Source organism: Armigeres subalbatus, chromosome 3 (genome assembly GCF_024139115.2).
Source record: "Armigeres subalbatus isolate Guangzhou_Male chromosome 3, GZ_Asu_2, whole genome shotgun sequence".
Lineage (NCBI taxonomy): Eukaryota > Metazoa > Arthropoda > Insecta > Diptera > Culicidae > Armigeres > Armigeres subalbatus.
In genome coordinates, this window is record NC_085141.1 from 230,811,175 (window position 1) to 230,834,363 (window position 23,189).

The 23,189-nt window shown below is 39.4% G+C and overlaps 1 protein-coding gene across 2 annotated transcripts in view; it reads right to left on the minus strand.

Annotated features, from left to right (window-relative positions):
• Positions 1–694: 694 nt before the first annotated feature.
• The window catches only part of LOC134220712 (uncharacterized), an 80,803-nt gene continuing 58,308 nt past the window's right edge, over positions 695–23,189 (minus strand). For both annotated transcript variants that reach the window (XM_062699815.1, XM_062699814.1), the window contains exons 4-10: positions 19,304–22,102; positions 19,017–19,127; positions 17,706–18,909; positions 3,204–3,982; positions 1,760–3,093; positions 1,121–1,606; positions 695–1,056 (exon numbers count right to left, since the gene is read on the minus strand). In XM_062699815.1, coding sequence (XP_062555799.1) covers positions 807–1,056; positions 1,121–1,606; positions 1,760–3,093; positions 3,204–3,982; positions 17,706–18,909; positions 19,017–19,127; positions 19,304–22,102 — 6,963 coding nt within the window. In that variant the 3' untranslated portion in view covers positions 695–806. The remainder of the gene's footprint in view (positions 1,057–1,120; positions 1,607–1,759; positions 3,094–3,203; positions 3,983–17,705; positions 18,910–19,016; positions 19,128–19,303; positions 22,103–23,189) is intronic.

Here is a 23,189-nt window from a genome sequence, read left to right on the forward strand (position 1 = left end):
GCTCTTGCTTCCTTGTACCGATCTCTATTTGATCGGGTACCCGACACCAACATCCGGCTTCTGGGAACGTTCTTCTCATTTGTCACTCTCTGACACTCCACACCGAACCAACCCGTCCTGGGTCGCCTCTGTGCAGTGCCTACCACTTCTCGTGCTGTTGTGCTCACCGCTCCATGGATCGACTCCCATAGATCGTCGATGTTGTCGCTAACGTTGATTGCACTTATCCGTTCGTCGTTGAACAATAAAATCAACATTAATTTTAGAACTCACAGTAAGCTACCAAAAAAGCACTCAAAACAAGTATAATAGTTAATAATAGTTATGTGATAAGCAATCTTATTTTCTTGGTTAATCCATAGTTTTTGTTTCGAAATTTTGATATATATTGTTGAAAAACTAGATAATTCCACTAGCGGTGGTGATTTCTTTCTCGAAACAATCAATACACATCGCTTCAGCGTAAGAGACCTAAAACAACGGCTCTGAAAGATTAGAATCCGTCCAGCGTTTCGCGCTTCGGAAACTTTCTTGGAGGAATCCGTTCCAGTTTCGCGAAACAAATGTTTACTTCCTGATTAATTTACGCAAAAGCAGCAGATGATTAACCTGCAAGTTATGTCTACAGATTTTTTTTATCGCTTTTGTTTTGGCCAACAAAGGTTTGTGGTATAATTATTATGAAAACATTGAATTGAAATTTCACCTATTTATTGAGTACAAAATAGTAAAACACTATACATACCAAAACTTATGGAAAAATAATAGAACGATAAAATGCTGTACAATTCTCTTGAATATATGCTTTACACGATAGAAATTTTTTCAACGTTCCACAGTAAACATTCCAAAAATGTCAACCCGTGATCGGCGTTTTTACCACATTGTTGCTCTGTTGGGAGCAAACATTCGGCGTTGATCATCTTCCGATGGAATATCACACTATGATGGTTTATCCGATCTATGGCATCAAACCGCACGTATAATCGATTCCAATGGATGCTGTCTTCATGCTGGTATTCATAGAACTTGTCAATTTGAAGTTGCCTTTCGTGTCTGTTTGATAGTAAAAAAAAAAGTTAAACGCTTGCACATTATTAGGAAAAGATAAAAAACATACCCAACTGATTTTAGAATAGCTCCGTTATTTCGTACGATGCGATACAGCTGATCCACTTTTCCAAAAATCTGCTCAACAATGGTATCAAGATGTACAATGAGTCCCATGAAGTGAGCTGTGGTGGGATATTGTGAACAAAGGTGATCAACTATCGATTTGTTCAGTGCGCGTACGAATTCTAAATGTGCAATCAATAAGCGGGGCGAGTCCACAAGATCGCTAGGAGTTTCTGTAAACTCTAACCGAATAATCCGGATATCCTCTTGTTTGCTGTATTGGCGTTTCTGGAGTTGAATATTGAACCGAATACTTCGTAACATTCGATGACGTAGGTGGAGGAACATTTGGTTTTCATCAGAAATGTCCAGGAACCATCGAAACCTTTCCGTTTGGAGTTTGTTGAATAGTAATGCTGTTACGCAGGGTGTAGCAGGCAGATCGCATGTGCTTTGTTCTGCGCTCAACGACACATTGTCTACCTCAGAACTGGAAAATAAAGAACAAATATTATTCTACATTAGGTATCATATTCATTTAGGAGAACGTTACTAGACAACGCTAAAAAGGATTTCAGTATTTTACAATATTTACATAAAACTTCTTTGAAAAATAAAAACGGTACAAATGTAGATAACCTACCTTAAATAATTCTCACAGAGAAAACGAACTGGCGGTGTTTCGGGAAAGTGCTGCTGCAATTGCTCCAAATACGCCAGAGGCAATGGCTTCATAGGTCTGCTAAATACTTCAGATATTCGGTCATCTAGAGGAATGTTATGCGAGGGCAGGTCAGAAACGGAGTTCAATATTCGATCGAAATTCTGATTCCATGCCTCTCGAATTGTTTCCAAATTTTCCTGCTCAACGGCCACTTTAGTTCTCCTACTCCGGCATTCACAATTTCCTTGAAAACTGCAGCAGACCTTTTTCGCTTCGCTTATTTGTTGCCGTAACTCGTACATTACTTCACTAGCCACCGTCGAGTTCAATACCAGCGATTCCCTTGTGCGATGTATCCGCTCGGGAAGGTCCTCCATAGTTAATCGTGTTTCCAAAGATTGTACGTTTGGTTTTGGTGCATCCATATGGCTTGCTGCCGTGAGAGAATCGTCACTGATAACTATACAGGAGTTGTTTGCTGTCTGATCAACGTGTAATGTTAGATTAACGTAGTCCTGATAGTAGGTGTTATCGAACTTTAGTGTACTTCCACGATGATGATGCTCCGATGGTGGCGATCCAACGAACGATATATTCGACTCGTTTGCTAGCATATCGCTTTCCTCTATGATGAAAACGGAAGGATCGGTTAAAATCGTCTGCCCCAATTTAGTGCAATCAGCATCTTCCTCCTTGATAGTTGCGCATTCCTTTTTGATCGTTACCGTTTCCACTTCCGGCAGGTTGTTAACATCGCCATCAGAACACTTGTCCTTTTCGTCCGAATCCACACTGAGCACCAAGTTCTCGTGGAAAGTAACACGTCGTAGCGACTTCTGATCGGGTTCTGCACTGGCGAGTGACGTCCTTCGAGATCGTTTCAAAGGTGTGGGAATTTTGGTTTTCCTTTTCTTCATTGGGTAGTCATCGGTAAGGGAGACATTCAATGGATCGTTCTCGTGATCCAATAAAACGGATTTTGATATTTGAGAAAGATGTCGCTTTTGAGTAGTTTGTTCGAGATCATCTACGTCAATAAACTTGACCGTTCGGTATCCTGCGTTGGTTTGATTAGCAAGCATAGATTGGCAGTGCTCCGCATCATCAATCTCAATGAACTTCAAATTACCCCGACTAGGAATATTACGCTGTACTGCTTCTTTAGTGACATGCACATAATCTTGATGACTAGGTTGCCCATTTTCTGGGTCAAGCTGAGCATCGTAAAACTCGTCATCGCTTGATTCTACAATGGGTTCATTTTTTATGACAATTTCGTCTTCAGTCTGTACGGGGAAGCAAGAAACATTGATCTGAAAATAAGAAATATCATTAGATTTTGTTTGACTAGCTGGGCTGCAGCCCGAAGAAAGGAAGGCTCTTCAATATTTTTACGTAAAATTAAAACAATGTCTAATCTTACCTTCGTTGTTTGGGGCGCTAATAATTCATTAGGCTCCAGCGGCTCCTGAGAAACTATTTGAGCAATTCCGGATTCATCCAAATCCAATGATTGTCTGTCGAATATTGAACCTCGACTCTTGCGCACCGGTATTAGGCTGGCCTTTTTGGGGGTTTCCTGTATGACCGAAACAGCTACGGGCGCTAACGGGGTAATCGTTGGTTCAGTCACTTCCTTCAAAGTTAAATTGCCGATCTCACCAGGTGGACCAAAAACTCCGCCAACTGGTCTAATTGGGTGGCAGTTGGATAGTTCCAAACCGGAAATTTCACTCAGATTATCGACGGCAATAGTTTTCCTAGTGGATGAGTTCGGCTCGGTAATCGAGCAATTGGCGAACACAGGTTGGGGGAGTTGAGGTGCATTCTGCATTGCTGGGTTCGATTTGTAGTATGGAATCGGTGCCGTACTTCTCAGCACGCAGTCGTCCGGCAACTGCGGAATAGCGAACGAAAAGTCCTGCTTTGTTTGTTCTTGTATTACGAGTGTTGGAGATGCGTTTGGTGTTGAATCTGACAGTTCTTCTTTTATCACCGGATAATTGAACGATTCCTCTACAATTTTGTCCGGTTGAATGATAGTACGGCGGGAGGGTTGGAATTTATTGGATGAAACTTCCGCAGTCGAAGTGTGCATGATGAGCGATTGATCCATGTCTTCGGCGACAAGAATTGTTTGGCGGTTGGGTTTGTTTGATTTATAGTCATTTTGGCTAATAACGGTAGCTGTTGGAACGATGCCTGCAATTAATATTTGGAAAAATGAGAAAGAGAAATAGTTTGTAACAAATATAACAGAGTTGAGAATTATAATAAAGTTATTGTAAGATAAGGGTTTTTCTTATGCTAGCGGTAAGATGTGCATTTTCATAGGCTACACATTACAGGGATGTCATTCAGTTACGTACCGACACGGCTGCCTGATGACGACCGATGATGACTGACCAAACTGTACAAAGCAACGATCATTGCATTCACCAGATGGACAAATTGGCACAATGGACTCACGATGAGATGAACTGGCATCGAGAACATTAACGAAGCGAAAGCTAGATTTTTTGTGTATTCTGTACAGCAGAATACCACAGTAGCGGTTAAGAACACAGAGTGCCTACCAAATGAACACGCAGAGAAAATCTACCTTTTTGAACTAAAAAATAAAATTATTGAAATATTTTTTAAACCCAAATATTTTATTTTTAAAATCAAAACTAAAATATATTTAATTCAAAAATTTTCATTTTCGTTTCTACTGCAATCCAGTATAAATTAATACAGTATATTATAAACTAGTTTGTGGAGTAAATATTTGAAAAAATTACAAATAGAATTATTGTGGTTTTATTTTCTACACGAAGCCTACCCAAAAATAAAATAATTGATAATCACAAGAAATTTTATATAACATTCAAAATAAAAAAAAATAAAATTACAATATTTATTTTTGTTGAATTTATTGAAAGCAAATTTTTTTTCTTGGAATAGAAATATATTTTGTACAAACAAAAAAATATATTGTAAACACAACAATTTTTGTTTTGAGTGCTGTTTTGGAACATTGTAGAAACAACAATATTTTTCGTCTATTGCCGATTTCACCAATTTGAAGAGTTATGTGTAGATTGTGATTTGCCCGCTTCTTTTTCTCACACTCACTCTCATTTCGGGTTGATCGATTTTGTTACTGAAATTTACCTAATTATAACCCATTACTCGTGAGTCACATGTAAGCGTGCACTAAATCGATTCCCGCCATGATTTGACGTCTGTTTGTTTTCAGATTGAGCACTCACACACAAATATTATACACGGAAAATCAAACTTTTTGAGTGTATTGAGTGTGAGAAAAAGATAACTGTGAGAAAAAAAATCTCGCAGAACTCTTATGAAGTGCAAAAAGCGCAATAATCAAATCTGATTTTTTGTTGAATTCAACAAATAAAATTATTAGCCGGGTAACAATAATTATTTTTGTTGTTTTTATACATAATATCATTGAGTTTAAAAAACATTTCTCTGCGTGAATATATGAATAAAACCCTGATCCCTAGCGGTGTTGGTGCCTTTCTCGTGCAAAAAATGAAATGTTCTATCGGGGGTAATTTTTCCATACATTTTTTGGGGGGTTAAATCAACTATCATTTGATATCATTTCCATTGTTGCCTATTATGGACCCCCCCCCCCTTGTGTGCTAGTAATGGACCCTCTAACGTATTTACTTTTACAAATTAGTTAATATAACTTAATTTTAGTATCCCAAGCCAAAACAATTGCATGGAACAACTACCCTGATATGTGAAGCAACTTTATCCAATGGAAATTTGCAGGAAATCGTTGATTCCAGCGTTAACAATTCCAATAGGACATCGATACAAAATGATTCGATATCTGTCAAAAGTAATCTTGCTCTGCGAGCAGGGTTATTCGATAATTATTGAAATGTCACTTTTAAGTTTAATTTCAGTTTAATTATCCAAATGAGACAGACCCTTAGGAGCTTCATAGTGGAGAAGGCGATGATGGCGTTCCTCGCAATCATTGATCCCACAAACCTCACCTTCATATGGCCAACGGTTATGGGAAACAAGGCAGCGGCGGCATAATTTATTATCCTTGACAACATTGCACTGACCGTCGATAGAAAGCTTCTTGAAGGCTGCACAACTTTCACCATTATCGGTCCTCATTCCTTCTGCTCCAAATCCTTGCGTTCGTGGGTAGCATGAGCCTTCCTGTGATGCAAAAGTTGGTGACGCCACTGGTGGCAATCGTAACCTTCCCCATGTACTCGCCTAAATATCTTCAGGTCGACCACTCGAAAAGTTTCGAATACACAGGAGTGGTTCGATAAAACTGTGACTGCCCTAACGGATCTACTAAAGCAGGCTCTAACTGAGGAGTTACAATGGGTGTTCCTGATCTCCTATCCTGGCTATCGGCATTTAGACATGCTTTGTATTTGTGTTTGTAATTTATTCATCGGACTGTGCTGTCTACGTGAAATTCTTAAATCTAGTTGTGGTCAAACATTAAAAACTTTACATACGGCTCAGCAAACGACAGCGAAATCTGGATGTTGAAATGTGGAAATCAAATTCGTCGGACACTTCGTTGAATCGATGAATCATGGCGACAATGGAACTGTTAGCAGCATAGTTAGTTGCTTGTGGCTCCTCGTGTAGCAGCGCTCGCGCTCGAAGTGTCCGGACAGGTGCGTTTAAACTGATCCTAGACAACAACTCAGGAGCATCGTATTCAAATGATAAAAGCTTGGCAATGAAAACACACTGAGCCACATTCCTCCGCTTGGCTATAGTATCCAACCCGAGTAGACGACAGCGATCAGCATAGGCAGGCGAATTCAATGAGTCATTCCATGGAAGGCTGCGCAAAGCATATCTGACGAATCTTTTTCGGACAGATTCGAACCGCTCACTCCATACAGCCTGGTAGGGATTCCAAACAGCAGATGCAAACTCTAGTATTGAGCGAACCAGAGAGCAGTACAACGCTGTGTAACACAACGGATCTTAAAACTCATCGGAGATTTTGAACATGAACCCAAGCAGGCGATTGGCTCTATCGATGGTATTTGAGAAGTGGCGGTTGTAGGTAATTTTTTTATCCAAAATAACTCCTAGGTCGTTTACATGATCAACCCGCTGAAGTAGAGAACCAGCAATACTGTAGTCAAACTGGACGAAATTAGTCGTTCGGGTGCTACTTTGTGGAACTCCAGAAAGGTTCGAGAAATAGTCGGATGAATTATTTCTAATATTGACCGACATTTGGTGTCCAACCATATAAGATCGGAGCCAGGTGCATAAAGCAAAAGAACAGCCCATTTTTTTGTCAAAAGCAGATTTGAGATCGGTGTAAACGGCATCTATTTGGATTTTTTTACTCATGTTCTCCATGAAAAACGAAGTAAAACTGACAAGATTCGTTTCCACAGAGCGACTAGGAAAGAAACCATGCTGTATTCGGATCTTGCTTTGCTTCAATTTTTGCAAATTGGAAACCATTTGACCGACAATGTCATTTGGTTCAACGGCCAAATATTGATTGTATGGTCGAAAATATCCACCTTCTTCTTCTTCTTCATTGGCATTACATCCCCCACTGGGACATTGCCGCCTCGCAGCTTAGTGTTCAATTAGCACTTCCACAGTTATTAACTGCGAGGTTTCTAAGCCAAGTTACCATTTCTGCATTCGTATATCATGAGGCTAACACGATGATACTTTTATGCCCATGGAAGTCGAGACAATTTCCAATCCGAAAATTGTCTAGACCGGCACCGGGAATCGAACCCAGCCACCCTCAGCATGGTCTTGCTTTGTAGCCGCGCATCTTACCGCACGGCTAAGGGGGGCCCTTAAAATATCCACCTGTTTGGCCAAATAACATTTTTCCTTCTATCTCAAATGACTATTTCAGACAAAAATCTTTTGGGCCTGAGATGTCCGCCAGTTATATGAAAAGAATGAACATAATATACCAACTAAACAATATTTCAGAAGCCAACAAGAAAAATCTTTTTATTGCACTTAGTGGTTCTGTTATATTTGACGAGATATAACTCATTTACCCTGGAGTAGATATAGCAGATATTGTTTACACTGATATGGCCACCAAATTGAAGGAAAGATTAGGCAAAGTGCAACCTAACATGATGCACCGGCATAAGTTTCATGCACCTATGCAGGGTGTGGATGAGCCTGCCGAAAATTATGTCTTAGCACTCAAATTGTTGGCTAGTCATTGCGGTTTTGGCGCACATAAATAGGAAGCCATTAAAGATAAAATAGTGTTTGGTCTTAGGGATCAGGAATTAAAGCATAAATTACCTATCTAGGTGTGGAGCCGGTTACGATGACATCGATCACGTAGTTTGGTATTGCTCGGAAAACGACGCCTCCAGAGAGCAACTATTGGATACCCTTGTGGCCCGAGGTAAACAACCCTACAGGGAAGTAAGAGGTGTTTTGGGGGATCGCGATGTGGTTTATATGCAGGCCATCTATGCCTTTCTTTGCTCGTCTGACATTAACCTTCTGTCTGTGCTCAAAAAAACTTACGTTGTCTGTGCTCTGGGGTCAAATTGACCCCAAATTGAAATTGCTATAACTTTTTTATTGTTTGGCTGATTTTGGATTTTTGGGGCTGTTTCTAAAGATAATTTAATCATCTTTCAGATCGTAACCAAAGATTGACTATTGGTGGGCGGGTACATCGCAGGAGGGTTTTAGTGAACAAGGGTACAAAACAGTGATTTTTCATGATTGTTTTACTTATATCCGAAAATCCTACCCATTTTGAACTGCACCTTTTTCAAAAAGATTATGCAGGAAGGCTTGTGCTTCGGCATGAGGCATTGATTAGTTTAGAGCTTGGTCGCTAGGTTGCAGTATGTTTGAATTCATTATTTTAGACTACTCAAGTTATTCCGATATATAGAATTCTCCTCAGTGTAAATATACTTATCGCACAAATTTAAAATTTGTTAAAATGGCGTCTTGATCAAAGGTCGTCTAGTGGGAATGGACTGTCTTGTGACGGAAGTAATAATTGGGAATTTTCAAAATATACGTCAAAATGGCTTATCTTTGGTTACGCATGTAGACCCAAAGCCTAACCTAAAACATATTCTGTGAACACATTCTATTATTTGCAGCATCGCTGGAGCAGGTTGAATACAAAGAAAACTTTTGATGAACTCTACCACAACATTCATGTTTGCGAAAAATGCTACAAACCAAAATACATCAGATCTCACATGGAACAATATACTCAAATATAACAGCTCACTAGCGCCGCATCTTGGAAAAAGTGCTTATTATATTGAGCACCGCTTTGTAGTCCTGGACATCCTGAACAATGTTGCCGAATACAACTTGGGTGTAGGTATGAGGGATCTCGAGCTAAAGTAATATTTCATATATGCATGAATATTTGCAAGTACACTAGCGCAGCCTAATTCTAAATTTCCCAATTATTTATTCCGTCACATGACAGTCCATTCCCACCAGACAAACTTGGTTAAAGACGTCATCTTTACAAATTTCAAATTTGTGCGATAAGAATATTTACAATGAGGAAAATTACTATAGTAAACTAAAATAATGAATTCAAATATACCGCCACCTAGCGACCAAGCTATAAACTAGTCAATGCCTCATGTGAAAGCACACGCCTTCCTGCATAACCTTTTTGAAAAGGTGTAGTTCAAAATGGGTGGGATTTTCAGATATAAGCAAAATAAGCATGAAAAGTCACTGTTTTTGTACCCTTTTTTACGAAAATCCCTCCTCGCAATGTACCCGCCCACCTATAGTCAATCTTTGGTTACGATTTGAAAGATGATTAAATTATCTTTCGAAACAGCCCCAAAAATCCAAAATTGGCCAAACAATAAAAAAGTTATAGCAATTTCAATTTGGGGTCAATTTGACCCCAGAGCACAGACAACGTAAGTTTTTTGAAAAAAGTACACTGTAGCGCACATTTTCAAGATTTTTCAAGCGAACTGACTGAACTGACTTTTCACCTAGGAGACAGATCTCGGCGAGTTTTACCAAACTACCAAAAATTATGAGAATCGGTTGAAAACTAAAAAAAATGGCAGCCACTCAAAGTGGCCTGGAGTCATATTGACCCCAGAGCACAGACAAAAGGTTAAAGTCTAATTTCCTATTTTTTCTTTTCTCGTTTTTGTTTTGTTTTTGTCTTATTGTTCTGTGTAATACGAAGCTATGGCCATCCGGAAGATGCTCCCTGACGAACCACAAATCGAGCCCGATGCTACGCCATACCGTTAATGACGTCAAATGCCCGGATGAGCAGCTGTAATACCTGAAATTACGCAATCTAACATTGAGTCGCCACAAGTATCTTGGTCTATGTCCCTTTCCCCTTACTAACTGTTGATTATAAGATGATATCGATTGTCAATATTATGAAGTGTCTCGACTCCGTTAAGTGTTATACACGCCTGAGCTTGTAAAATAAACACAATAGTTTAAAAAAAGCATAAATTATTGATGAAGGATGACATGAGTTTAGAAGAGGTCGAGCAAATGGTGATCCGTACTGAATTGGCTAAGTGCCGTGTAAAAGAGTTAATAGAGCGTCATGAAGAACCCAAAGAAATCAATTCGGTGAAATACGGAATCAGGAGCTAGGAGTAGGAGCTCGAGTAGAGACCGTGAGCGAGCACAATATAACTATAATCGTTACGCCTATTTTAAACGTAATCGCAACCGTTACGAAGAGCAGCCGGGTTACTAGTTTGGTACTAGTTTGGAAATCCAATTGGAATCAACACTTTGTCTAATGATACAGATAGAAATTCGGAGCAATCCCTCAACATGGGTAAAATTGAATCAAATATAAAATCTCGATTTCATAAACTGTTTGATTTGGGTGATTTTTCATTTCCAATAACAGGATTTGAAGCGGATCTTGTGCTTGGAGATGATAGACCCATATTCAGAAAGACTTACGAAGTGCCGTTTCAATTGAGAGAAAAGGTCATTGAGCATCTGATTCGCTTGAAAACAGAACGTTATTTCACCAATACAGGTTATTGAGTGGGCTTCCCAGTTGTAATTGGGGTAATACATATCCATTGCAAATGGTTTTGTTGCCTTGATTTGGTGGGGGCGTACACTCAAGTCAAACTCTCGGAACGCAGGGTGCATCATCTAGTGCCGCCATCTTTCAAAGAGTAATGGAGCAAATTTTAATAGGTTTAAAACACGTTCGTTGCTATTTGGATGATGTATTGATTGCAGGGGAGACTATTCAGGAGTGTATATCAAATTTACATCTAGTACATGGAAGGTTACAAAAATCTAATTTAAACATAAACTATAAGAAATGCAAGTTTTTTGTCAATTCCCTCACTTATCTTGGACATTTGGTAACAGAGCATGGACTTCTTCCATTACCAGAGAAATTATTGACAATCGAAAAAGCCAACTGATATTACTGAACTCAAAGCATTTGTTGGTTAGATTAATTTTTATGGAAAATTTGTCCCGCATTTATCGGCAAAATTGGGTTGCTTGTATGCCTTATTACGTAAAAACATGAAATTTATTTGGACTTCAACAAACTTTTGAGGAAAGCAAGAATGCTTTATTAAATGCAAATTTTCTAGAATTTTATGATTCAGCCAAACCGATTATAGTAGTATCGGATGCTTGCGGCTATGGGCTTGGAGGAGTGATAGCTCATATGGTAGATGGCAAAGAGAAACCAATTAGTTTTGCATCATTTTCATTAAACTCGGCCCAGAAAAAATACCCTATATTACATTTGGAAGCATTAGCTTAAAAAAATTTTCATTCGGTCAGAAGTTTACAATTTATACAGATCACAAGCAGGGTGTCTACTCATCTGCAAAAACAAAATTCCCTGATTTTCCCAGGTTTTTTCCAGGCGTTTTACATTATTTTCCAGTTAAGAACAAACTTGCCATATATAGATTTTAGCAGCAAAATAATCAATTCAAACAAGTAAAGCAACAGTTCGCTAACTGGGCGCCTTTAACTGGACTGTTTTTTAACTGGCAGGTTCGCTAACTGGGCCAAAGCCCAGTTAAAAAGCAGTTATCCGTCAAAACAACAACAAAGACTCGATGACGAGGGGATTCTGAATGGTATATTATTTAAGCTTCATGTAAAACACGATCACAACAATGCATTGCAAATTCCCTCGTCAGCCCAGTTAAAAGCGAGTGTTCGGTAACTGGGCTGGTGTTTTAGCCCAGTTAGCGAACGGTTGCTGTATTGCGAAAACAATAAAAAAAAGTGTTGGTTGCCTCACAAAAATAATGTTGTTAATTACTTAAGAAATTCTTCCAGGAATTCCTTCACAAGTTCAGCTAGAAATTACTCCAGCCATTCAATCAAAAATTCCTTCAGGAATCGCATAAGAAATTACTCCAGGATTATTTTGAAAATTTCTCCACAGATTCCTTCGGAAAATCCTCCGGAAATGATTACAAAAATTCCTTCAAAGATGGAACTTTTAGAATTGCATCAGATTTTCCCTTAGAACTTCCTCCAGTATTTCATTTGAAAATTTCTTTGCAAAAACTTTAGTAAACATCTCAAGGAATTGTTCCGGAATAGAGATGCATTTGAATCTTAACGATTTTAGTTTTAAATTCTTCTTTGGAAATTTGGTTAAAATTCTTTCGGAAATTTCTTTGAATTTTATTTCAGCTATTTTTACGAGCATTCCTGACGGAATTAATTTCAGTACTGGCAGTTTATAAGGCACACCATTCGATACGAAAGCAACGCACAACTGTAATTTTATTGCTTCAGCTTTGCTGCGTCGAAAGAATAAGAATGACAGTTGTGCGTTACTTCCGTGTCGAATGGTGTGCCCCTGAAAACGCGAGTACTTTGAAACTTAGATTCCGTCAGGAGTGCCCTTAAACAAACTTAAGGAAACTAAAGAAACTTTTAAGGAATTATTCCGGAAATATGTTTGGGAATTTTCTTCAAAAAATCCTTCAGAACTTCATGCGAAAACTCCTTCAGGAAATGTGTTGATGCAAAAACATGGCATTGCTGGGTCCATGACGTTAGGCATAAGGACATTAGGCGTAATCAGGGAATCATTTTTTCTTGGATGCGCTTGCAAAACAAGCGACAAAACAGAACCAACGACAAAGCTTTGTTTTTGTCGGAGATAATAATGACAAAGATCCGAAATTGTTTGTCAGAAACAAAAAAGAAGACAACTTTGTTGTTAACTTTTCATTCCGTTATTTTGCATTATCTCTGTAGCAAATTTAGGTTTCATGATATTATAATTTCTGCTTTTGTGGAAATATTCGATAATCTAACTCTGATTACGGAAATAGCAACTTATTCTCGGAAATATCAGAGCATGCAAGGGAAATGATTCTTGTCCTATTGTGTTCCGATAAAGGCTTGTTGCGAAGTGAGTTTGTCAGCAAACTCTGTTGATGACAAAGGGTATATTGTTAGGCGTTGCTCGAATATTGATTTCCTGGGCGTAATACTACCTTTTTTATGTCGTGGGCTATTTTTGGCATTTTATGCTTACATAGCATAGTTGCGGTGCACTTTGTAGATTGGACACTAGTGATACTCATGTTTTTCTTTTGAAATCCTTAATCAGATTGCTATCAGTAATCAAGGTGGGTGTGGTCCTTGATTTCTATCTAGGATAAAAATCACAAAAGCATGAGGATTACTACTCCTGGCCACGCCCATCTTCACCGTAACTTGGGATGGGTAGGAAGTGTTGGTGTAGTACTTACTTAACGAGAGGCCCCCGACTCAGCGACACCCTCATAAGTACCACAGAGTGTGATATTGGGGAAGGTATTCGTTGGGTCAGGATTTGCCTGTAGCTGACAATGTGACCGTGGTAGATCTTACACTGTAACACACCACGCAAAGGTGTCTACCCAGCGTTACGGGGGTTATTTTTGGCATTTTATGCTTAACACCCTTTACGCCTAACGTACTCATGCCTAACGTCCTTATACCTGGCACGGGGTATACCCGAGATTACTATTGTTGCTTTTGTTCGCGTGACCAACATCTAGTTTGTTTAGACCTAGCAGCCAAGGTACCGGTACTATACTTTATAGCCTATTCAGATGACGCCATTTATGATTATAAATATCATGATAAACAACAACCTGATGCCATCACAATACAATCAATTCTCTTTCTCCACTTTAACACGATATTTATTACGATAAATAATCTAATCGTAATCTGGGTAGGTTAAGCTTATTGAAGCAGAATAATTTTAATGGTTACAGCGCCATTAGCGTTCTATTACTTATGGCTTTACTGTAAAAACTCTTCGGAAAATGCTTCGGGCGGCCTATTTTTTTTTTTTTGGGAGCTCGTGCAGAAGATGAAGACTTTAGAAAACACCTGAAGAGTTTTTCCGGATATTTTGCTTTAAGAATTCTTTTGAAATTCGTCGGGAATACCTTTAGATTGAAAAATCCATTCGGGATTCCTTCGGCTATTCTAGCAAGAATTCCATTAGCAAAAATTCTTCACAAATCACTTTACACTTTTATTTTTAAAATCCTTCAGGTGATTTCTTTGAAAATCCTCCGGATATTCCTTGAAAACTGATCCTGAAATTCCTTCGGATGTTTCTCCAGGAATTGCTTTGAAAACCTAACTAATTTAGTATTTTTAAAATACAGTAATATCCTGATTTTATCACCCCTGGTGAATTTTGGGGTGATAAAAGGGTATGTGACAAAATTGGAAAAAATATTTCCAATTTTTAATTGTCGAAATTGCTTACAGAATATCTCCCAGGTACCAGAAGTCGTTCATAATAAACTACAGGCGGTGAAAGTAATTTCATGAAAATCAATGTTGTTTGTGGTATTATTTATAAAAATAAAAAGAGCGACAAATTTTTTTAGGGTGACAAAATCGGGACGTCATAAAATCGAGTCGAAAACGTGATAAAATTGGGGGTAGAATCGGGAGTAGATAAAATCGGGGAGTGACAAAATCGGGTCAACACTGTATTCCTAAAGAATTTCCGAGGAAATACTCAAAAGAATTTACAAAGCAATCCCTAATTGATTTCCCGAATAAATTGCAACCAAGAATAGCTTCGGAAATTTTCAAGTAATTCTTTTGAAGATGGCAAAACGTTGTTTTCGGAACAACCATCCATTAATGTTCACTACATTTTTAATAGCTTTGATTGGTATATCAATTCAAATATTTGTAAGGATTTTTTTTTTCAACTTTTGAGAGAATTTCACTCATAATTACTGGGTATATAAATTTCCTGATTATGTTAGGGAATTCCTGATAATTCCATGTTTTTCCAGGTGAGAAGAAATTCTGATAATTCCAGGTTTTTCCAGGTAGTAGACACCCTGACAAGTTTCTTTTTAGAATTTTTGGTAAAGACGGAAAACAACCATTATGTGTGACAAGGCTACAGAGATATGTGATGGAGATGTCTATTTATGAATTGAAATATTTTATCGACCTTCGTCTATGATGGGCAATGCGGACTTCTTGCTCACGGTTTCCATTGGATCAAGTGTTCCCAAAATCTAGATAATGGCAGCATTAAAAGTATAAACTTTTCCAATGCTTTTCCGTTAGACTACTCCCTAAGAGCTAAAGAAAGTAAAACAGATCTATTTCTTTCAAAATTGCAGATTATATAAATAAAGGTTGGCCTAAGAGAGTTGAAAAGATTTGGTAAAAATATATTTTCTTCGGTATGACCTAGAGATAGTAGAAGGTTGTATTTTATACCAGGAAAGAGTATTTGTACCATTATCTCTAAGGAATGATATTTTAAAATTACTTCATTCCAACCACAACGGTATTGTTCGAATGAAACAAACAGCTCGCCAGTCGGTATTTTGGTTTGATTTAAACAAGGACATTGAACAGTATGTAAAATATTGCGAACCGTGTATAAAAATGTCGGTGGTCCCCAAACCGAGTTGCAACTCGTCATGGATTCCAACAGATCGTCCCTTTAGTCGCATTCATGCTGATTTTTTCTTCCTCGAATCGAAGACATATCTTTTAGTGGTAGATAGTTACACAAAGTGGCTGAAGTAGAAATTATGAAATATGGGACAGATGCAAACAAAATTATAGAGAAATTTACCGCTATTTTTGCAAGATTCGGACTCCCTGACGTTCTTGTAACCGATGGTGGACCACCCTTAAATTCTAGTCATTTTATTACTTTTACAGCAAGGCATAAACATTTTGAAAAGCCCCCCTTATAACCCTAGTAGCAATGGACAGGCCGAGCGCATGGTAAGACTAGCGAAAGATGTATTAAAAAATTTCTTTTAGATGATGATAGAATTACTTATTTTTAGCTAACTATAGAAATACTTGTCTGCTTTTGATGAAAGAGAAAAGTCTAGTCGACCTTTTACATCCTAGACGAGGATATAATATTGTTTGATTTGATAGGTTTCATTCCCAAATCCAATCAAGAAGAAAACAATCGATAGCAATTTTGATGGTGCGCCCTCTCATGATCCATTTCAATTTATCAGTGGGGGATAAAAACTGGTACAAAAACAATGATAAGCAGGCTATTGAGAAATGGGTTGAGGCAAAATACGTCAAAAGAGTATCAACTAATATTTTCGAAATCTATTTTGGCAGGCACTACTCCAACGCTTATCGGGATGAACTGAAAATAGTCAGTCCGCAGCAAACTAAGTCGACTATACAAGTGCCCATTCAGCGGGAGAAACGACGAAGAGACTCGTTAGACGCCGAGCAAGAATTCTTAGGATTCCAAGACGAGCCAAGCGATAAAGGAAGCTACAGCACTAAGCGACAAACATTTACGAGAACCAGTCCAATTGCCACGAGAAGTTATTCGAGATCGATCTTCCTGATCCTGGATTCTGATTCCTGGATGATCGATCCAGTTAGAAGTCAACAGAAGCACCAGCAGCAATGTATTCAACAGTAAAATATCATTGAGTCCTGGAATATGCTTCAGAAAAAAAGTGGTAGTGATCTATTTTTGTAAAATTATCGAATTAAGTGACAACATTTGAAGATATTGAGAATTATATAGTGTTGTATAAGAAAAAAATGTTATCGGAAAGATAATTATCGAAATGAATTCAAATTCAGTTTCATTCATAGAAGACCGTGAATTCGAATATAATAGCTTTGATTATGTATACTACACATTGTATATAAATAACGTCCAATCTAAAGAACGGAGGATTGAGATGTTCGGGGTAATAGTCAATACGCTTTCGAGAAACTATGAGAAGATTTTATAAAGAGAAAATATTATTTGAATTGAGAGCAAACGATATTTGATTATACTATGCTTTAGAGAATAAAGATGGGCCTCGGTTGCCTGATTGTAGTTTGAACTATAGACAAAACTAGACGTGCTTTTACCATTTTTAATATAAAAGAATTTACCTTGTTCGAACATTTCAGGGCCAAACGACTTATTCGACCAAATAGCCAGTCTGACGAACGACATTTTCGGCCGTATGTCCATTTAGGCTAAGTAAAATTGTCGTTCAGATGGGTTTTGGCTAGAAATACTACAATAAGAGATCGGCGAAGACGCCATCTTCTTTCCAATCGAACCGTCAAAAGCGGTTCCAATTCGACTTGTTTACTTTTTGCATCCATAAGAAGTAGGCAAAAAGTTCAAATGATACCAGTATTATTTTCACGATTTCATGCATTTTCATACGTTGCCATTTCGACAGCTTTTCACCCCCCGGTCTCTGATTATAGGGTGGCTTGTTTTGGCCTAAAGTTTTATTCGGTCAAATGCCTTTCGGCCAAATGACCCTACCTGTAGGCACGAAAGGTGTGTGCGAGAAAGGCAAAAATGCCGCTATTCTCAATTGCAACTTATTTATCTCAGTGTAACATAGCAATACCGTTCAAGACTTACCATTCTTAACCTTCTGTGCAGGCGATGAGCAACTAATTGGAACCGTGGACTCGTTACATACACTTTCGTTGACTTCTCGAGCATCGAAATGCATCTCGTCAGTCATCTCAACAGTCGGTTCTGAATCCCGTTTACAATGGAATGTTCTGTGGCCTTCCTGCATTGGACTAACAACGCCGTTTTCCACGAGCGTTTCACGGTTTCCAGCAGTGGTCCGGTCCATATCCTGTTGTTTGTGGAGCGTTTGTCGTAAGTTTGTTGTATCTGTCGTTTTCCCAAAAGGCGATAATCGAGATATACGTCCAAGATTGGCGACAGAAATGTTCCGCAGAGCAACTGTTGTCTCCTCCATAGGGTCCATCTGGTACAGCGTTTGGCGAATGGACGACATCTTCTGAACAGGTATGCTAGTACGCTTGCTAGTTTCTTCTATCCGATTTGATTCATTCAAGAAGTGTTCATCATTCACAATAGGACGAGACACGTTGGATAACGATTGAATTATACTACCTCGTGGCGGTAATGTCAAATTATGCGGTGGGGTCGTGTATCCCGTCTCATCCATTGGCGCTTCCTGATGGACCGTTTGTCGAGACTTTTGCATTGATGGTTCTGCTACGTCTGCACACATTCTAGATCGCTCCAAAACGATGGACTCCAATTTACTTGCGGGAGAGAGAGTTTCATCCATTCTATCTGTAGCATAACTGGTAAAACGTGATTTTTCAGTTTGACGCGTGGGGACATCGTCAGTTTTATCTGGAGACTGCCTGATAGTTTCGTCAATGTGGATCATTCGATTTGTGTAATTTTCATTCTTATCGGTCTCATGCAGGTTGGAAGTCACTCGATCCTGACCTATCTTACTAACAGCCAAATCTGTTCGCAGAGCAGGTGAACATTGTTCCAACCGTTGAGACACATCACCACAATTGTCCTGAAAAACTCTCGTCTCCTCCATTGCCGTTTCATGATAGCTGGTGAGACGCGATTTATGAGAAACTATATCAGGCAGGCCTGAATGGTGTGAAATCAGACGTTGATGCGAATCCGCAAGCGACTCTCTCATATTGAGATTCTGCTGAGTTTCTACATGCTTTCCAAGTAAAGTTTCATCCATATTTTGACGCCCGATTATTGTTTGACGTGATTTTTTATCCGAGCCTGATGTCCTTCGCTGTGAAATCCGTTGTGGCACTCGACCCTTTGCGCAAAAAAAAGGCCAAATTTAGAAAGGATTAGCAATCGGGATAACGATAACAGTGAAACTAAATTACGTTTCTCTCTCAAGCTCATCAGAAATTTACTTACCTGGGATACCTCTAAATGTCGATCTACTAAAGTTTCGTCCATACTTTCTCGACCGATAATAGTTTGACGTGATTTGTGTTGTGTGTTGGTTGGAGACTTCCTCTGCGGTGCCTTAAAATACAAATAGAATTGCTCTTAGCGCCAGATAGATGAGCTTGACGGAGTATGTTAAAAAAAAAGCTGCTACATTATGTGCTACTAGGTATTGATTATCCATTTGATTTATGTCCCCCTGTAGGTAATCATGCTAACACTTCTAAGAATGATCATCGGATAAATACACTCACCTGCGAAACCTCCACTTGTCGATCAATCAACGTTTGGTCCATACTTTCACGAGCAATAATCGTATGGCGTGATTTCTGCTTCGGCACCTCCAGCAAAACTGATTTCCGAGAACAAATAGACTGATCCATATCCGTCTTCATGTGGATGCTTTCACGATGCTTCACGCTTTCCAATGGAGCGTCAATGTGAGGAGATCGATCGATAGTTTGATCCACATCTTGGACAGTTGTCAATCGTGACTTGGAACAATTAGCTGATCTGCTGATAGGAGAATTCGCCACATCTTTTAACCTATTTCTGATTTTCAATACTTCCTCTGATTGAATTGAGCTGCCTGCTCCCGGTGAAACGAATTCAATCCGTTCGATTGTTTTGCGTGATTGTCTATTTCTGAGGTCTTCTAACGAACCGGACCGTGGAACTAAACGCGTCTCCTCCAGCTGTTCGTTGCACAACATCGTTGCTCTTGAATGTTTGGGAGCTTCACGTGGCAGACAATTTGACTGGTTTTTATTTGCCTCTTGAATCCTATTAACAGGACTGTCCATAGCAACGTCGAGATCGTGAAAATCATTTCCGCTAGTCACGAATGCAACCTGTCCATCTGTTTTCGTAATCGGTGATTTATTGACAGTGTCTTCCATTATCTGAAGGGTTGAAGTTTTTGATCGTGGCATGGATTCTAGCACAGGCGGACATGATTGAGTATGATCCATGTCGTCCAACAGAAATTTGGTCCTCCGTGGGTCACTTGGTTGGGTTACACTACTCGGTTCAGGTGACACCCATTCCATTGGTTCACTTTGTTTGATAGTTTTTCGCGCTTGACCAGATGTTCTGAGATCTTCCAAAGATCCTGAACGAGACTCCAATCGCGTTAATTCCAACTGTTCGTTGCACAAAATTGTATTTCGTGCTTTCCCTGGAATATCGTTTGATACAATGTCTGGCATTTTACGCCCGTCAGAGTCTGCGTAGTGATTCAGCATTGGAACTTTGGATTGATCCATGTCGCTTGACAAGAACTTGGTTTTACGAGAGCTGTTCGACTGGGCTGCTCTACTCTTTTCAGGAGACACGCATTCCATTGCTTCGTTCTGTTGAATAGTCTTGCGCGCATGATCTAGCCTTCTAAGATTATTCAATGATTCAGAGTGAGACTCCAAACAAGTTTGTTCCAATTGTTCGTTGTACATAATTGTTGCTCGTGGGGGTTTTCGATGAATTTCTTCTGCGAGAACTGCACCTCGATCGTTTTCAACAATTTCTACAGAAACATCAAGTTTATTATCAACATTAGCACTTTTCGATTCTTTATCTGACGCCTCGTCAGTGCTTGGACATTGAAGCGCAATCGATTGTTCCATGTCCCGTGACGAAAACCTGTTCTTTGGAGAGCTACTGATCAAGGCACAATTCTTCGGTTCAGGTGACTCACATTCCATTGCTTCGTTCGTTTGGATTGTTTTTCTTACATGATCTGATGACCTGAGATTCTCCAACAATTCAGAACGTAGATCCAACCGAGTTTGCTCCAGACGGTCGTCGTAGAAAATTGTCGTTCGAGGCCTTGGATCTTTGTTCGTGATAATCGCATCTCGTTCGTGATCTTCAACAATTTCCACAGAAACGTCATGTTCAAGAGCATTAGTTTTCCTAGATTTTTTACTGTCACTTGCCAATTGTTCCATCGATTGATCCATGTCGCCTAATAAAAACTTGGTCCTTCGAGAGCTGTTGGGCTGGGGAACAGTACCCGATTCAGGTGATTCGCATTCAACTTCTTCGTTATGTTTTATTGTCCTCCGAGGTTTAGAGTCTTCCTTTGGTTGTTGACACTCTGATTCGTTCAGGTTTTCATTCGAATAAACGGTCACTCGTTTCGCAGCGAGATCCTCACCAATAGGACTACAGACTACAGAAACGTCGAGATTTTGAAAATTGGTTCTTCGGGGCATCTCGTCAGAATCAGCAGATTTGCGCAACAATTCCTTGTCCAATGAAATATCCCCTAAGGCATGTACTGTTTTCCGATTCAACAATTGGTGAGATTTGAGATCCGGCGAATCAATAATAATCGTACTTGCCGGATCCTTACGTTCCGCATTTTTCTGGGATCCTTCTTCGGGCATCACTGCACCAAACTCAAGCTTCAAATTTCTCGGAGGCATCCGATGAATTTTTGGTCGATTCGTGTCGTGTGGTGTTGGTTCGTCTTTCGTGGACAATCCCAGTCCAATACTGTGCTCGCCGAAAATCAACTCGGGCAAATCCAGCTTAATTGGTTCCACAATAAACATAGGAGTTTCGGAACACTTCGCTGGTAGTTGTTCGGCAGGAGATCGATCCATTTTGGTATTGTATACTGTTTGTCTCATATTTGTCTTTGGAGGAGTTTGGATCTCAACCTGCGGAACTGCTAAGCATACGCTATCTTCGATGATTTTTTCTTCTTGAATGATAGTTCGACCGTGGGTTGTCGCGATCAGATTTTCGGGTGATGGTTCATGAGATGTTCCGATTGTCAAGAATGACGCGTCACGTTCGGTTTGTGTAGTTTCGACCGGTATTGTTTCCAGTAGAGTGTAACGCTGCTTTGGCTTTCGATGGCAACCAGATACGGCAACAATTTCTTCCTCAGGCGATTGACTGTCGTCCATCGGGACAGCGCTTGGGACGAATGAAGGTCGCGCTCTACTCAAAGCATTGGTGGGGAGCCGTACATCGGTAATCGTTTCATCCTCTACTGGTTCCTCCATGTGGACAGAAGTATCCATCTGATCATCGGTGTGGGTTTTCTAGAATCAGAGGTAAATGATTAGGCACTTTAAAGCAGGATTTCTACACATTGATATTTAGAGATGTTTATATTCGATAATGGATTGCCAAGCCGGAGACGGCGAGCTCGATTCTAGGTCCGGCCTAGGATGCTCTCGGGTGGGAAACTATCCCGACTCCCTGGGCATAATGTATCAATTGTACTTGCCCCGCACAAGCATATGCTCATGAATTGGAATAGAAAAGTTTTTCAATTAACTACTTTGGAAATGCTAATAAAACACTAAGTTAAAAAGTAGGGCAAGTTCCAGGAAAAGAAGGAGATAAATGAAAAAGGTTTTGTTGAAATTTCACACATTGCTCTACAGCAGAACTATTCACTCCTGTTGTTGAAAATCTGAATTACACAGCCAGTACAACAAATATGCCAAGCACCAAGGATAAACAATGTGTGACTCAACTGGCATTTCCTGCAGGTTGTGGTCACACGAAGAAACAGTTCACCTATTCATTATCAACCCGCCAGTAATAACCATATATCAGCTGTTCAACTCCATGAAATTAATGTCGTTTTCGTTTTTGAGCTGTAGCGACACCGTTTAGTGCAGCATTTTGCACGGCAAAAACGAACGTTTTGAGTGCAGTTGGGTTTGTTTGTTATGGATACCTGTTGGATACCATAAAAAGAAAACAATAAGAACGTGAGAAACTTGAAAACAAACTACACTACACGGCACACTTTGATTTTTCTGGTGCTACACTGCTTGTTTCAGTGCAAGAAAAATGCTACACCGGTGTAGCACGAAAATCAAAAACGAACATTTTCGGTGCAAAAGTGTAGCACGAGTGTAGCTACACCGCAAAAACGAAAACGTCATAAGACATAGTACTGATCATAAAAAAATCTACTCCTCCGCTTATTTTTCGTCACAACCAAAAATAAGCGCCAGATTGTCGCCTAAGAAAAACATACCTCCAGAGAAAAAGCTACTTTGATATTTTTTTTAAATTTCGCCACCACGTGGTGGATTCTGGCAGTGGATGTTTTGCTAGCACGTGCTATTTGTACTGCGCATAAATTTTGCACATCTATGCGAGCATTGGAAA